The sequence below is a fragment of the Merops nubicus genome, unplaced genomic scaffold, assembly GCF_000691845.1.
Source record: "Merops nubicus isolate BGI_N331 unplaced genomic scaffold, ASM69184v1 scaffold10665, whole genome shotgun sequence".
NCBI lineage: Eukaryota > Metazoa > Chordata > Aves > Coraciiformes > Meropidae > Merops > Merops nubicus.
In genome coordinates this window covers 28,888-45,163 of record NW_008610376.1, presented here as the reverse complement: position 1 = coordinate 45,163, position 16,276 = coordinate 28,888, and the positions used below count along the sequence as shown (strand labels likewise).

The following is a 16,276-nucleotide window of genomic DNA, read 5'->3' as shown; positions in this document are numbered from 1 at the left end:
TCGTTCCCTGGCTCAGGTGAAGTCAAAAGAAAAGGTACATCCAAGGCCAGCTTTGACAGACTCCTTCATTCATTCCCGGATTACCACCATTCCAATTCATTTATTTATTTTACTACATTTGCTAAAAAACTTAAATGTTTAATCTAACATATCCAGAACACAGAATACTTTCCTGACACACTTACCACAGCCTCTCATTAACTTATTCCTAGCCAAGATGCAGAAGCTACCCCATATTTACATTCTCTTTCACCTTTATGCTGTTGAAGCAGTGTAAAAACAAGTCTTCTCCGAAGCAAAAGAAAACTAGCAATGGGCACGTGAGGCTGGGAAGGAAGGCATGCAGTACACTTCCATACACTGCAGAAACTCGCACTACTTTATCGTGACAGAAATGCCTGTACATATTTTCTGTGGTCTGATATTAAAACTAAAACTTTTTTAACTAAGACCTGGCAGTGTAAAGTTCTGCTTTGTGAGCTGAACTGTGAGGTCTTCTCTCAGAGAAGCACCTCCAAAGAACAGAGTCCCATTAAAAAGCATTATATATACACACAGAAAATTCAATTATTGCTGTATAGATCTTATCAGAACAAGAGACCTGGCAAAGCAGGAGAACAAGAAACAGTTCTTCTGAAACTACACACACTACAATTGCAAAAACTCAATTGTTTTCCTTACTTAAGTGCAACAACTTCTAAGCCAGAGAGTTAAGTATTTTGCCTAAAAAAGAAAAGCAGTTAAACAGCAGATCTGGAAACAGAATCTGGATAGCTTCTCAACCCAGCCACACCCCCATTCTTCTTTCTTTCTATGCACCATATCTCTGAAGTATCACATGCAAGCTTTAGAAAACTTTGATTTCCAGCATCTTCCAGCAAGATGGCTAATTAGAGTAACAGTTCATTAATACTACTGAGGGCTGTTAACAAGTAATATTAATTTAGAAAGTCAAGTCAACAAGCAACTAATCCAAATGTTTGAACATTTTAAATTATTCTACTGAACGCTTAAACATATTACGGAACTGAAAGCATTCAGTCAGTAATTCCATTAAGAAAAAAAAAGCATTCATGAATGTATTCATTCCTGTGCTTCCTTCTTAGATGCCAGAGCTCTGTGGTAATAGATAAATTGAGGTCTGAGTGTCAAATCTCATTCAGAAACTAAGAGAATTGATTTTTTGCCAACATCAAGCAAGTACTTGGCTCACTTGGTAAAATTTAATAGATTTTTGGAGGTAACCCATGTCACTTCAAGTAGCATATCCAATATTTAAGAAACTGGACACATAATAATGGACTAATTAACAGCATGTTGCAGACTTGATGTCTAGACAAGATAAGACATTTCAAGAATCCCTGCTACTCATGCTCATAAAGGAAAAACAAAGAGATAGCCTTTTGTGTAACACCAACACTGAATCGCTCCAATTATGAATTTAACACCAGGGACATATTTGTCATCACTTCCAGAAAAATAAAAACACACTTCAGCACATTTTGTGCTAAAAGCATAAGCTGATCCTTAACTATATAAAAACAGAAACTAAACAGCTCCAAACCAATACTTTGGTATATGCTGCATGCTATTAAATGCAAAAATATTTAAAAGTGCATGAAGTTATCACATCAGCAACCTATTGATATGCATTGATATGCCAATGCAAAATTCTCTACTACACTCTTTTCAAGTAGGTTTTGACTGATCTTTTAAGCATCTATTAAATGGGCTTCTTCCTCACTATGCTCAGACAACATATAACTCCAGATTCAAAATTATAATTTTGAAAGAAAGAGGGAAAGGTGTTTTCAAAAGCGTAAGGAAACATCTATCTTAAAAAAACAACCAACCAACCCACCCAGAAAGGTAATTTACATCACTATTTCTGTTCTTAAAAACTCCTCAAAGTTTCTGGATGCTTACAAACATCAAAAGCTAAATCACGAATCTAGACCCTGCTTCATGGGATATATTAAAACATGAGAGACACATTAATGTTGCAGAATTTTCGTTCAGTGCAAAGAGGCACAAAGATGGAAAAGAAGATGCGCCAAGATGGAAGGGAGCAGTTTTCCCTTACAGGGAAAAGATCCAGTTCTACCAGCCACAAAGTGGCAGAGCCAGAGGGTCCCAAGAACTCAAGCATTCCCTTCTGGCAGCTGAGCTCACTCCAGGTGCAGCAGGTCCCGACAGGAAGGTGAGACCAGCCAAAAGCAGGAGACCACAGCAAGGAGCTGGGACTCCACAGTTCACAGATGGGGACAGGAAACTGCCAAGAGGAGTAGGGAGCAGAACCCTTGTCCTTAGTGGAAAGAAGGCATGTCCTGGAGAACAGCGTGCAGGACTGTGATGGCAGCTAAGCTCAGAGGGAGAGCACTGAAACATTGAAATAGGCTGTCCAGAGAAACAGCACAGTTTCCCTCACTGGACATAATCAGGACTCAACTGAGAGCTGAATGACCTGATCTAAGGCCCCATTTCAAGAGATTGGCCCAGGTGAAGTCCCATCCAACATGGATGTTTCCGTGATACTGTCACTATGCCTGGCATTTCAAAGATGAGACCAGAGACTTCCAGGATCTGCAGTCCCAGTTCACCAGTGTTCTCAGGCAACTGTACATCTTCAGTCATGTTCTCCCTTCCCAAGTAATAGTGTCAGACTTCAAATTAAGCACATGCTTTGCAGTTTTTCTAGGTTGGGACTCCCACAGATAATTCTTGGCTCTGTTCACATGTCCAGATTTTTCCAACCTTTTATCCATGAGCATAACACCTATTCTCCTCTCTTTATTTCAGCTTCAGTTAATATCTGCAAAGCGACTGCAGACTCTCAAAAAACAGTCACTAAATAGTTAACAGCAACTAGCACAGGTTCAATATTATTTGTCCTGTAATAGTCAGCGCACAAGCAAATTTATTTTTCTTGAGATTACATGAATTTACAAAACCACTTGCAGTTAAGTTCCCCATCAAACAAGTAATATACAAATATTTTGTTGGTGAGCCAGAACTACCATTTACAATCACATTCCATTTAAAATTCTGAATTGGGCAATTGTGTTACTATAACTTAGAGGAAGGATAAAGGTAACTTCACAAAAGAGTGACATGAATGATACCTAAGATAGAGAGATGAACTGATTTAAACAGAACACCTGTTTGAATATTTCATTCAATTGCTTAACAAATTTTTTTTTTCTTAAGAGAAATAAATATCACAAGCTGGCCCTGCTCAGGGCTATTATACGAGTCTTCAAGACAAATAATCAAAAATCATGAAAAAGTTTTCTTATAAATTTATTCCATATTTTATAACCAAGTCAGTCTTTCTATTCCAAAAGTGTATTATTGCCTACAATTCACTTCTAAGATTTAAATGTTACATCTATATAAACAATACAGCATGACTAGCAATGTTATTAAATTTGCATGTTAAGGACTAATTTTGCTGTGCAAAAACCAGAAACGTACTTCCAGTTAAACAGTATTAAAACCAGTATAAATTATACTGAGCAATTAATCCAAAGAATCTTTAGTAAGCAGTTCACCACAGGACTGCAAACTTAGTTTCCACTCCACTCTTTGCTCTTTGTCTCATTCCTTATCAAAGGCAGAGAACTCAAGCCACACAGAACTACAACGTATTTTCTTTTAGATTCTGACAACTCAAAGTCAATGGAACGGTGCATAAGTTTCTACAGAGACGGTTTCTGTATACAGTAGGAAGACTCATACTATTTCACAACTATGAAAATCATCAGGACTACTATAACAAACTTTACTTTTAAACAATTTTTAAAAAAATCCAGAATTTCTACTTCAACATTTCTCTGAAAAAATCAGTCATTTTACAGTCTTAAGTTTAAATGATGTATATTGTCTAGCTCTCAACAAATTCACAGCACCTGATTTTATAAAAAAAAAAACAAACAAAAAAAACATGTAATCTGTTCAGTTGAGTAAAATGTATTCTTCCAGTATCATTCTAAAATCTTAATTTAATTCTGTGGAAGCTGACGACTTTAATATTCAAATCAACAGGAGAAACTGGTTCTATGAAATCCAAATCTTTTTAAGTTATTCCTCAGGCCTTTCTGAGCTAAGTCCCTAAAAGTACTCTGTTTTACAGAACATAATCTAGATTTCCTTAGAGATAAGTGCAAACTCTAGCAAATGTAGTAACATTAGTTCATATTGAAAACAACATTTCATTTTTATGCACAAATTTTCATCTGTTTTCACTGTAAGCTTGTCCTTAGGACCTAGGGGAAATACACCAGAGATTCACCAGCATCAGGCTAAATAATCACAAAAGCTGTTTTTTAAAAAAGTCTGCTCCCAGTCTTTTTTTTCCCCATTTGTAATTTTTTAACAGTTGTAAATTCATGCATTTGCTGGTAGCTGATTTAGGGCACGTACGACCTGGTGATCAGGCACACCGGGAGAAGCAAACTGCATCAAGTCCCTCACAGTTACAGCATGCTCCAACACATGCACAGCCAGGTTCACCACAAACATGATTACACAAGGCCAATATTAATAAAAAAAAGAAAGAAACAAAAACAGCTGAGTAGAAAGTTGTTTTTCAAGTGTCAAGAAAAAAAGGAATAACAGTATTACAGCACAGGAAATGGGCTCACAGGCAACAGAACAAAGGACACTAGAATTAAGATGGAAAATGAAGACCTACAACAAGGTTATCTTGAACAGGACCAGAGACTTATTTTCTTGAAGATGTTATTATAAGACATTCATGAGGGGCACAAGTGATCTGTACTTCCCTTCCACACATCCCAGACACACACTGAAAACCTTGCAAATTAGAGCAAGATTAATGAAAGTAATCACTTTCTCCTACACAAATTATATACTTTAAATGCAATTTCTATAATTGGGCATAGCTGCATTTACATTAGAAAGACCAAGTCAGAAATATTTCCAAACACTCCATTTAAAATAACAAAAATACAGAAGAAAACACTTTGATTGATCATGACAAATGAATCTGAAGATTATCGTAATTTCCTTATTGTGAAGTGCCATGCTAAAACTAATTAAAGACTATAGACTAATACATGAATAAACATGAATGAACCTCCTCAAAAATTCAATGTTGCAGGAGTAATCTTGTTTTGTATTATGTGAACCCCCAAGTACTCAACACAAAAGAGAAAGTACAAATTTTGAATATGATATCCTTCTCTCATCTTGATAGAAAACACTGTAGTCAAAGCAAAACTTAAAGGTTCTTAATCTTCAGAGAATGACAAAGACACTGAGAATCAAAGCTGACTTAGAAACAAAACTCAAACAATAAAACCTAAAAAAAACAACACCATGACCACCCCTCAAAAAAAAAAAAAACAAACACAAACAGGGGCAGTTTCTACTGTTCAATCCCAAACTTCATATATTTAAGGAAATTACAGCGTAGAAGCAATTTTTGATAATTTGATCCCACATAAAGCCTTACTTTTTAATTACATTTGAAATTGTGTTATAGTTGACTTTAAAACAACTACTCAAAGGAACGGTCCTTCTCTTGGCTTGCAAAACAGCGGGTGTTTAGTAAGTAGGTGTAAGGAAGTAAGCAGGTGTAGAGAAAACCAGGACTAACTCCCACGTGCAGATAAATGTCACGTTTCTTCCAAATTAAATAGATGGAGCTGTTATCATCTCATTTTCTCCAGAAATCAGGTTATATTTGTCTGAGACTCCAAGAAGGAAAAAATAAATCAACATATTTCTAGCAGATCAGAGTATTACACAGGTACTTTATCAGTGACAAAACACCAAGAAGACTCACCTGTTCAATCTCCTTTGTCTTAGTTGCAATTGCTTTTGAGCGACCAAGAAGATGGCCATCCTCATATAATTCTGTACTATCTGTTACATTCGTGTCTGCTTCCTCTGTTTGTTCAACATATAATGGAGCTGAAGATCCAGCCTTAAAAAATGAAACAAAATTCAGTTTTGTGAGCAAAATAAAAACCCTGAAGTGTGAGAGCAAAAATAAAATCCCAAATACAGTCATCCAGTCAGAGATGATCTAGCTTATCAAGACTGTCAGCAAAGTATTATTGCTACAACCTAACAGATGCAGAAATGCAGATTTTAAACATGTAGAAAACATAACATAAAAAACCTGTGACTCAGTCTTAACTGTGTAAAGACAATGACGTCAAATAAACTTCATTTGCCCTTCTTCTGAGAAAGAACTTGTACATGTGGTATTTATAACACCCACTGGCAAGGAAAATATACAATAACAGTGGGATTAATTTTCTGGGAAAGGATAAAAGTAACAAAACAAAGGTAAACAGGCATCAACAAAATCCAAATGCTGTCAGCAAGAACTCTTGCAGCAGTCAAGACCACAGGTTTAATATTAAAGGAACATAGATAGCTGCTCTATAGCAAAAGCAAAAATGCGCTTCAAGAATTTCTGATAATATAAGAAATCTACTGAAGTACTAAAAATGTATAAACTTCCATCTAAACCAGAAATTAAGGCAGCATCCCTGCCCCAGAGAAAAAGATTCCCATTTTGATGAGTTTATATAGAAGACTCAAAAAGAAACGAAATTACTACAGCATGTTTAAATCAAATACTATGGAACAGATTTGTAGAGTAGTGCCTTTTTCTTTTTTAATGAGATTTGAGAACTGAAGAAGATACATAAAAATGGTTTTTCTACTACTCAAAAATAAAGAGGTAGATAATCTTAAGAATTAGCTAACATGAAAGAGAAAAAGCGTTAGACTGAAAAAAAAAATCTTAATTGTCCTATGAGCATCTGCTCAAAACTTAGAATCTTAATGGTTTCTGTTGCTGCTATCTCAAATCTTATTACTGCTGTAAATCATGAAATGCCCGAGAGAGAGTAAAGGCTGCTAAAACAAAGTTCGACTGTTAGGCACTAGGTACGATAACCGGGACAAAATAAAAAAGTTGCAATTCTTACACGACAGCCTACCAATCCAGGTAAGAAGTACCCACTCTCCTCTAGTACTCAGATGAGATGTCTCACCTCCTTTGTCAGCATTCCTGTAGCACACTTTCATAGTCAATAAATGATCTCAGATTCTGCTATAATCAACCACAGCGGTTTCATTTTGAATCTTTCTCTATTCTCAATCTTTTTGCCACTGCAATTTTCTCCAAGGCACAGAGGAAGCTATATACAACTCTCCTCCATATGGCTCAGTCTGTTCTTTCTTCCCTTTATTTACCTTCCCCTCATAAAGAACAGGAGTGACATCTCTCTTCACTGTGACTCTCCTGAACATCTGAGAAATGTCCATGCATGTTCTCCTCTGTATGGCATTCATGCATGGATCAGTTTGTTGCCTCTTCTTCCTCACTACAACCCCTTTTTTTTCTTTTTTAAGTTTCTTTTTCATGGAGTGGAATGAACAACTTATTTATCCAATTGGATCTTCCTCTCCTAAATCAAGAAGCTGTTGATGCACTGAGGCATTACATCAATGAACAGGACTCAAACGTTCAAACAGATATGGAGCCAGTGAGTTTATTCCTCTAATCTAGTCCTTAGGTTCCAGAAGTGTGAAATACAAGGAGAAAATCTGATGTTTGCCAAGATGCTTTTAGCTTCCTTCAAATTATTTACAAATATAAAATACAAACCCATTAATCACAAAGTCTAAGACATTGTGAAGTAGGTCCACTATTTTGTTTTTGTAAGAGTGCTTATAAAGTTGAAGATAAAACTGTCACAGAGTTATAACAGACTATTTTACAAAACAAACACTACATGACATTTAGCTTGTTTCAAATGACAAAATAGATCTTCCACTAACATAGCAGAATCCAAAAAACATCCTATCAAAGTGCAGCATGAAAAGGGCTATAATCACTCTTCAACACAGCAAGGTGTAGAAGACAAGGAAGAGCAAGTACAGATGGGTGAAAACTGGCTATAATGAATGTTAATTATTAATGAAGTAAATTCATTTTCAACAAGGCCAAGTGCAAGGTCCTGCATCTGGGTCGAGGCAATCCCAGGCACCAATACAGGCTGGGCAGGGACTGGCTGGAGAGCAGCCCTGAGGAGAGGGACTTGGGGGTGCTGGTGGATGAGAAGCTCAACATGAGCCAGCAGTGTGCACTTGCAGCTCAGAAAGCCAACCAGATCCTGGGCTGCAGCAAGAGAAGTGTGGCCAGCAGGTCGAGAGAGGTGATTCTCCCCCTCTACTCTGCCCTGGTGAGACCCCACCTGGAGTACGGCATCCAGTTCTGGAGCCCCCATTACAAAAGGGATGTGGACCTGCTGGAGCGTGTCCAGAGAAGGGCCACGAGAATGATCCGAGGGCTGGAGCAGCTCTCCTATGAGGACAGACTGAGAGAGTTGGGGCTGTTCAGTCTGGAGAAGAGAAGGCTCCGAGGTGACCTTACTGTGGCATTCCAGTATCTTACGGGGGCCTACAAGAAAGCTGGGGAGGGATCTTTTAGGATGTCGGGTAATGACACGACTAGGTGGAATGGAGTAAAACTGGAAAGGGGTAGATTCAGACTGGATGTGAGAAAGAAGTTCTTCACCATGAGAGTGGTGAGACCCTGGAAGGGGTTGCCCAGGGAGGTGGCTGACGCCCCATCCCTGGGGGTCTTTAAGGCCAGGCTGGATGAGGCTCTAGACAGCCTGGTCTAGTGGGAGGTGTCCCTGCTCATGGCAGAGGGGTTGGAACTGGGTGATCCTTGTGGCCCCTTCCAGCACTGACAGGTTCTGATTCTGTTTTAGCAGAGGACTTAGTAGTGTTGGCTTAATGGTTGGACTTGATGATCTTAACGGTCTCTTGCAACCTCAAGGATTCTATGATTCTAAAGGTTCTGGGAGAAAATATACTTGCCCACTGCAGTACCAAGGGAAAAGCTTAATTTTTAATATAGAGGAGGACAGCCTTCTGGAAAACAATATATGAGGTGGCATGGAACTGAACTAAATAAACCAGAATGTCTCTTCTAGTCTTATGTGCACTCAGAAGTCCCTTGCTAATTTTAAGGAGTTCATTAGGTACACCCTTACACTACTGCAAGAGTTCCTCGCAGAATCCCTGGGACAGTTGGAGCCTTATTTGGTCTGTTGTAGCTCAACATTAATTCAAATTATACTAACAAAATCTACTCTGGTTTTGTGTATTTTTAAAATAAAAATAAATCACAAGGCTTTAGTCTCCCCCTCTCACTCCCTTTCAATAAATATTTAACAATATACACAGACAAATTCAGAGGTAAGTTACAAAATGTGCCTTTCAGGAGAGCACAGAAAAACAAGAGTCTACTGTTGTAAACACTTTAAAACAAATTGATTAATAATCCTGTCTTACATCATACTCTGTTATTTCAGGAATATTGCTTTCATCGGCCATCGCTGCCCTTTCAGCTGCCCACTTGCTTGCAGCTTCTGCAAGTTCCTTTTCTGATAGTCTGTTGCTCTTATCGAAGGCCTGTACAAAAACATTACAGTCAAGGTTTAACACAAAATGTAGCAAAATATCTTCAAAACAGTTATTCAGGTCCCCAAAACATTTTTAAAAAGGAAAGAAGGAAGCTGAAGCAACTTTATTTTATGAACGTTTTGTTTAAAAAGAAAAATGGGTGGGGAGAGAGCAAAGAAAAAATGAGAGAGGGGAAAAACAGAAATTAATGAAGTTTGGTAAAAATGTTTAAAAAAGCACCATACTTTTTAGAATCAGTTTTATTAAATTCACGGGACAAAGAAAATAGAAAAACTATTTGAAGCAGTTGAGTTTAAAGAGGCATAGATTAAATGGGTACTAAGAAGTCAGAAAGAAAATGTGGAGTGACCTGATAATTCAGTGTATTTTCCAGACATAAAAGGGTGTAATTAAACTAAACTATTACATACTCTGTAGAGTACAAAACCTAACCTAATTAGGAATAAAAAGCATTTCATACATACTTCAAATGATCAGGCTTCCTTCCATTGAAATTCATTACTTCTTACCTGGGGGGAAGGTTGCTCATTTATAACAGTCAGTCATAGCTTTATGGCCTTTCAATCTACTGTTTCAGATGGAAGCACTCACATAAATAATATTTTTAAATTGTTTTCTCTCTAAGAATGATGCGGCTTTTACTAACAGAACAACCAACAGTGACAAATACCCACGTACCAAAACCAGTGTAGGGACAGCTAGCTTTACAAATCCTGTTACCATGGTGTGGGTATTTCACTTGCATCAACTGTATGTATAAAAGCATCAATCCAAGAATCTATACAATTCTTGTATTAAAAACTGCAACACTAAGGTGGATATCTAAAAAAGAAACACAAATTCTACTGCCTTTAAAAGGCTGTCACAATTTCTGCCTAATGCCTGTTCCATCTTAGCAAACAGGAGGTAACAAAAAGCAACAAAAATAAAACAAAACCAAGACTCCCCTCTCTTATTGTCTGTCCATTCTAAATTACATTAATGGCCAGCAGAAGCAAATTCTGTTACTGTAATAAGACTACTTCATCTTTAGAACTTTTGTATTTACCTGAAGTAAAATATTATCCAAATATAAGTATCCAGTTCACAGAACCCATCCAGGATTCTGTTTCATAAAAACACCACCTTTCTCTGAATCCAGAAGAGAAGTGCAACAAAATGTTCCAAAAGGAATCCCTCTTTTCTGTAACTGTAAATTACAGAATTATAACCAGCAATGTCCGGAGGTGAAGAAGTTCTATATGCAGGGGTATAAAGAGGGTTCTTAAAAGAAAAGGGTAAGATAATTCATAGAATAATTAGCCCAGCTCATCTTTCCGAACTATACAATTATTCTTACACTAGTATCACTAATAAACTATCTGCTGACAAGATTTTTTTCTCCAAAGTTCTTATTCCCCACAGTATGCCTGACTTTTACCTTTAACTGGACTTCTCGCTAGTTGCTAAAAGTTTGTATTGTGGTTCAAATATGAATCTCTCCCTTCTCTCAGATGTAGCTCTGGCCAATAACAACAAAAAGAGACCAGTTGACAGTCAGCTTTGCATGAAATGAAGATAAAACAAAATCTCACAGAATCTACAATATTTCCAGAAGCTGTAAACAGGAACTAACCAGAATACAGCAAAAGATCTGTTTAATTTAATCTCACTGAATTTAATTCTATAAACCGTGTGTCAGTAATATATATTAAAAAAAAATCCTGAGTGAATTTTGTAATAAATAATGGTATTTCCACAGGTAGACTACAACTGAAGAAAGAACAGGAACCTATCTCTTAGAAGAAAATGTCTACAGCTACCCAGGCTGCAAACTTGCAAAAAATGAAAAACCTAGTACATCCCTTATAAAACAATCAAGCTTTCCCCCTTTCTGCCTCAAAACAGGTGTTTTTTTTTGGTTGGCTTTTTTTTTGTTTGTTGGGTTTTTTGTTTGTTTGTTTGTTTTTTAACCTATGCATAACATAAGAACAGCAAAAACCTGTCAGATTTCTGCTATCTTTGCTGGAAATTTTCCCTGTCTCACCCATCTAGTCTTTGCTCTAATTATGTTAGATCCAGCCTTCAAGGCTTGCAGTCCAGACAGCTATTAAAGAAAAACACAAAAGGTTTCAATGCCATAGCCCATTAAACAGGTGGTTAAGATCAGATAGCACCAACATGTATTAATTCAAATGCATGAATATGTAAAAAACTAATTATAAGACAGATAAGAATACCTTTTCAGATTTGCATATAGTTACTGCAGTGAAAAGAGACATTGCTGCAGAAGCATATACCTTTGTACATATTTCAAAGCTAAATTCTAACTGAGCACTGAAAATTATCTCTTTTAATGGATGAAATATATAAGTCATTTCATGGAATCAAAGAATGGTTTGGGCTGTTAAGGACCTTATATCTAATTCCATCCCCCCTGCCATGGGCAGGGCTACCTTCCACCAGACCAGGCTGCTCAAGCTTAACTAGATTTCAAGACCCTGGCCCTAGAGATGTTCATCATGTTTTGCCAAGACTTTTTCTGTTATTATTTCTATGACAATGAAGCACTTCTATAACTTAACTGGTCACCGTAATGCAGCCATCATCCCAAGGGGCTCCACTGACACAGGACAGGGCATTACAAGCAGATTTGGGGACTTCAAGAGAAATGCAATAAAAGGTCACTGAAGTACTTCCCTTTCTGCAGCTGATACATGCCCAATAAATATTTGTGCTGTCTGAGGAAATTATTTCCAATAGACAGAAAGTTTAATTTTGTGTAGCTTACATAGAGTGGATATTTACTGTCAGCAGATATATCCAAACTGCTGGGAAAAAAACAACAAACAAAATTTAATACAGCATAAATCAGACCTGGCCAAATTAGAAAGTGAAACATTTAAAGGATAGGATATAGTTCACACACTGCTTATTAATACAAGAGCAAGAGATTTTGCAATGCCTCCTTATTCTCAAAGGTTTGTATTAAGCAAGGATTTGGTATTAAACTGCAGTATGTTGAGCCTGTAAGCAAAATAGGTGAACTAATTATAAAGTTTATTTTATAATCCAAATCAGTGTAACTTGAGTGAAACAGCTTTTATCTTACCTTCCTTATTTACACCACTGAAAATGTATCACTTGCCACCCCCCCTTCAGGACATTGGCAATTAGCTAATGCCTAGCACAGCAGTTTTAAAAGAGCTGCATAAGGGATAAGTACTTAGAATGACATAGCACAAAGCCTGATTTTTTTTCTCCACTTAATTATTTCTTTCAGTCTCACCTTTTCACAACAAAAAGTGCCTTTCTTCTTTTTTTTTTTTTTTGTTTTGTTTTAGCATTCCACTGCTTTTCTTAAGGAGACCTCAAGAAGGAGGCTAATACACTATGCTACTTAAGGCAAATGTTACTATTTAATAGGACCTTATTCACTTAGAATAATATAATACTTTAATGAGAAATAAAGAAACAATGTATTTCTCAAGAAGCTGGAGAAAATACTCCTGTGGAAGTGTTCATTTTAACCTCAAATATAATTTACAGGCAAGCAGTCTGTGATGTGAAAATGTTTTTGCTGCCACAGGACAGCCTGAACAATATTGAATGTTGAATGTTCATTAGTGTTTATTAGCCTGTCCATTTAACTAATTAGCCAGATTATGTAGTTGGTGTTCTGCCCACAGGATTTGATGGGAAATTAAATAGCATCATTTAGAACATAAAAGGACATTTACCAAACTACCTTGCAATATGGCTCCCTTCCCAAGCAAATTCTATCATTCTTGCCACATCTTCGAGCAGCCCTGCTTCCAAGTCAGCTCTGTTATTCACATTATCTTCTCAGCCAGACACTTCAACACGCTGTTTCCAAATCCAGTCACAGCTTAGGAATCACTAAAGGATGAAGTTCAGTGCAAGTACAGGCTTGCCCAATTATCTGTTGCTCCTAAAAACTGCTTCCACATTTTACTCCTTGCCATTCCTTTTCTAGTACATTCCAGACTTTAGAAAATTACACTTTTAAATACATCCAAAAATACATCAAAAAAATCCAGTTCTCTTAAAATGAGACAGTGAATACAGAATAAAAACATTTGTTAGTGTCATAATTAGATATACAGTTTTATCAGCACCTTCCTGCCAGATATGGGAAACCTATCCTTTGCTGGATTGCAGAGCAATTCAGAATGCTCCTTTCCTTAACAGCCGCATACAGTATCTCCTTTCAACTCAGAAAAAAAATCCAACAACAATGACCAATCTAAAATCACGGTGAGAAGTACTCGAAAGTTCACCTTTGATGGTGGTACTGCTGTGGAGCCTGAAGGTGATGCATCTCTTGATGTTTTCAGTGACTGAACCAATGTCTTCTCTTTACCTACAATTTAGAAAAAATTGATGACTGCAGAATTACACGTTGCAAATATATTTATTGGCTTAGAAAAAAACACAGTGAAATTCGCTCAAGGAAGACAAATCCTACGCTCCACCATCTGACAAATGTTGTTAACTCTTTTCTTTACAAGGAGAGAAGACATACAGCTATATTATGTCACATTGTCCTTCTTTTTTCCCAACATTAACTGACAGGGTGTATCAATATGACTTGGCAAGATGATGTGGTTTTACTTTTTCATTTTCCTATAATAATATAAATGTGTGAAATATTAGACATAAGTCAATCAGTCCAGGAAATCAGGCAGTGAAGGAACTGGTTTAGCAGGCCACACTGTGTTGAAAAGCCCTGCCCATGGGAAACAGTCCTGTATTGTATCAACCACAAGCTAGATGCTCTTTGTTATATCGGTGTTTTTCTTCTAAGAGTTAAAATTGGCAAAATGACAATTCAAATTCACCGTGCTGATCATAGTCTGTGCACAGCCTTGCCACAGACCGGTTTAAGAGACAGCCCACAGAAGCAGAACTGGTTACAGTGTAAACTGCAAGTTTTCAACCTGTGGGCCATGGATTACATCTCAGGGATCCACAAAAGGTAAATAAGAAAAGCGAACGTGTTGTCAGGAGGCCTAAATTAACTAGACTCCACACTCACTGGGAAACAGTTGACTGTTAGCAAACAGAAAACAATACAGACTCACCTTGGCTTCCATTAAATTTGTACCAGTGCAATTAAGAAAGGGGCAAATTAAAGTCTATCAAAGACTTCTGAAAATTCAGATAGAAATTATTTTAGTGGAAATATGAAAAAATATGACTTTAATTTAATGAGCCAAAGCAATAAAGAGCAAACATGGCATCTCACTCCTAATAGCTGAGCTATATTCTTTCTTTATTCAATGCCATAAGACTGCATTGTGTCATGTATTTCACAATACCACTACCTACACAAAAAATGTAAGGAAAAATCTATGCAAAATGCACACTTTTAACAGTAGGAAATGTTTGAGGTATTTGAAAAGTCAGTCTTCTACTCTTCCCCACATTTTCCTATAATATGTATAGTGCAAGCTTAATACAAAGCAAAGAGCAAACACTTGCTCATCTCTGCACACTGTTAGAGGCAAGTCAGTTACTGTTATGACATTGCAAGGCCTACTAGTCCATGCAAAAATCTTCACAGCTACTGATGGGTCTTTCAAACATCTGCTCAAACTACTTGGAGAAGCTACTCTGACAAAAGCAAATGTTACAACTTCCTCTTTAACCCTCAACTTGAAGCTGATACTAAATGGAGAGCATACTTAAAAAAACACAGCAAGCAGCTTTTATTAAGAATTTCTAATAGCCATAAAACAAAAGATGAATTACCTTTAACTAAAAAAGATCTTTAACAATGAAAAGAAATAGCAAAAAGAGAAACTGTGAAAAATTAAGTGTTCCTATAAATAAAAAGTGTATGGCAAACCCAAAACTGTGAAGACAGGAATAATCATGTCTTTGTCACACTCCTCAAAGCACAGTTATCTCCCTTGACACCACCAACTAACACACAATTGTTGCTCCTGTGATACCTGCTTTTCAGATCCATGAGTAAGCCACCTCCTTTTCCATCTACAGACTACTCTAACTCAGCCTCCTACATCCTAATGGATTCTTTAAAGATTATCTCAGTTGAGTGGATTGTATGTTTGCACTTGAATAGATGAAATAAGCTGATACAAGTGGTAGTAAATTATTCCAAGTTAAGCAGAGAAAGAAACCACCATTTAACTTGGAGACATAATTAGGCCATTTTTTTCTGATTGCATATGGCTGTTTTGAACCCACAAGCCCTACCTGTACAATTGAGCACAACACTTTCCAAGCACCACTACATGCTGTCTTCCTTCTCATCAGTATACCACCCAACAGGCCCCTTCCTGACTGGCCCAGTGAAGGAATGCCACCCTGCTTCTGTCCATGCTCCACCATCACCACTGGAATGCCAGCCCTTTCCCATCAGCTCCTTCCCTCCCTCTACCGAGCTTCTTTATGTCCCCCCAGTTTTCTTAGTTCAAATAGTGTATTTATCCTCATTTATGAAGGGCTGGAGAACATGGGATATTCCTTCTTCAGTGAGAGTCATCAGACCAAATTGATTCAGACAGTATGATTTTAAACAATATTATGATATTTAAAAAGATGCTGTATTATAACTTTTGCATTAAATACTTCACGTTGTAAATGCATTTAAGTGCAGACTAGAACGTACTGCTGACATACGTCCTGCTTCATGTTCCTTTTTAATATGCAATACATGAGCTTACCTAAGACAAATCGTATTCAAAAACTATTCTAAAAGTATTATTTAAGCCATTTATACCCTGTGACTAGGCCATTTTAATTCAGTCATCTAGAGGAACAGATTAGA

At 37.0% G+C, this 16,276-nt stretch overlaps 1 protein-coding gene across 1 annotated transcript in view; it reads right to left on the bottom strand.

Annotated features, from left to right (window-relative positions):
• Positions 1-16,276, bottom strand: part of PPHLN1 (periphilin 1) — a 63,186-nt gene that overhangs the window by 22,948 nt on the left and 23,962 nt on the right. The window contains exons 5-7 of the mRNA XM_008940899.1: positions 13,761-13,843; positions 9,349-9,468; positions 5,810-5,950 (exon numbers count right to left, since the gene is read on the bottom strand). Coding sequence (XP_008939147.1) covers positions 5,810-5,950; positions 9,349-9,468; positions 13,761-13,843 — 344 coding nt within the window. The remainder of the gene's footprint in view (positions 1-5,809; positions 5,951-9,348; positions 9,469-13,760; positions 13,844-16,276) is intronic.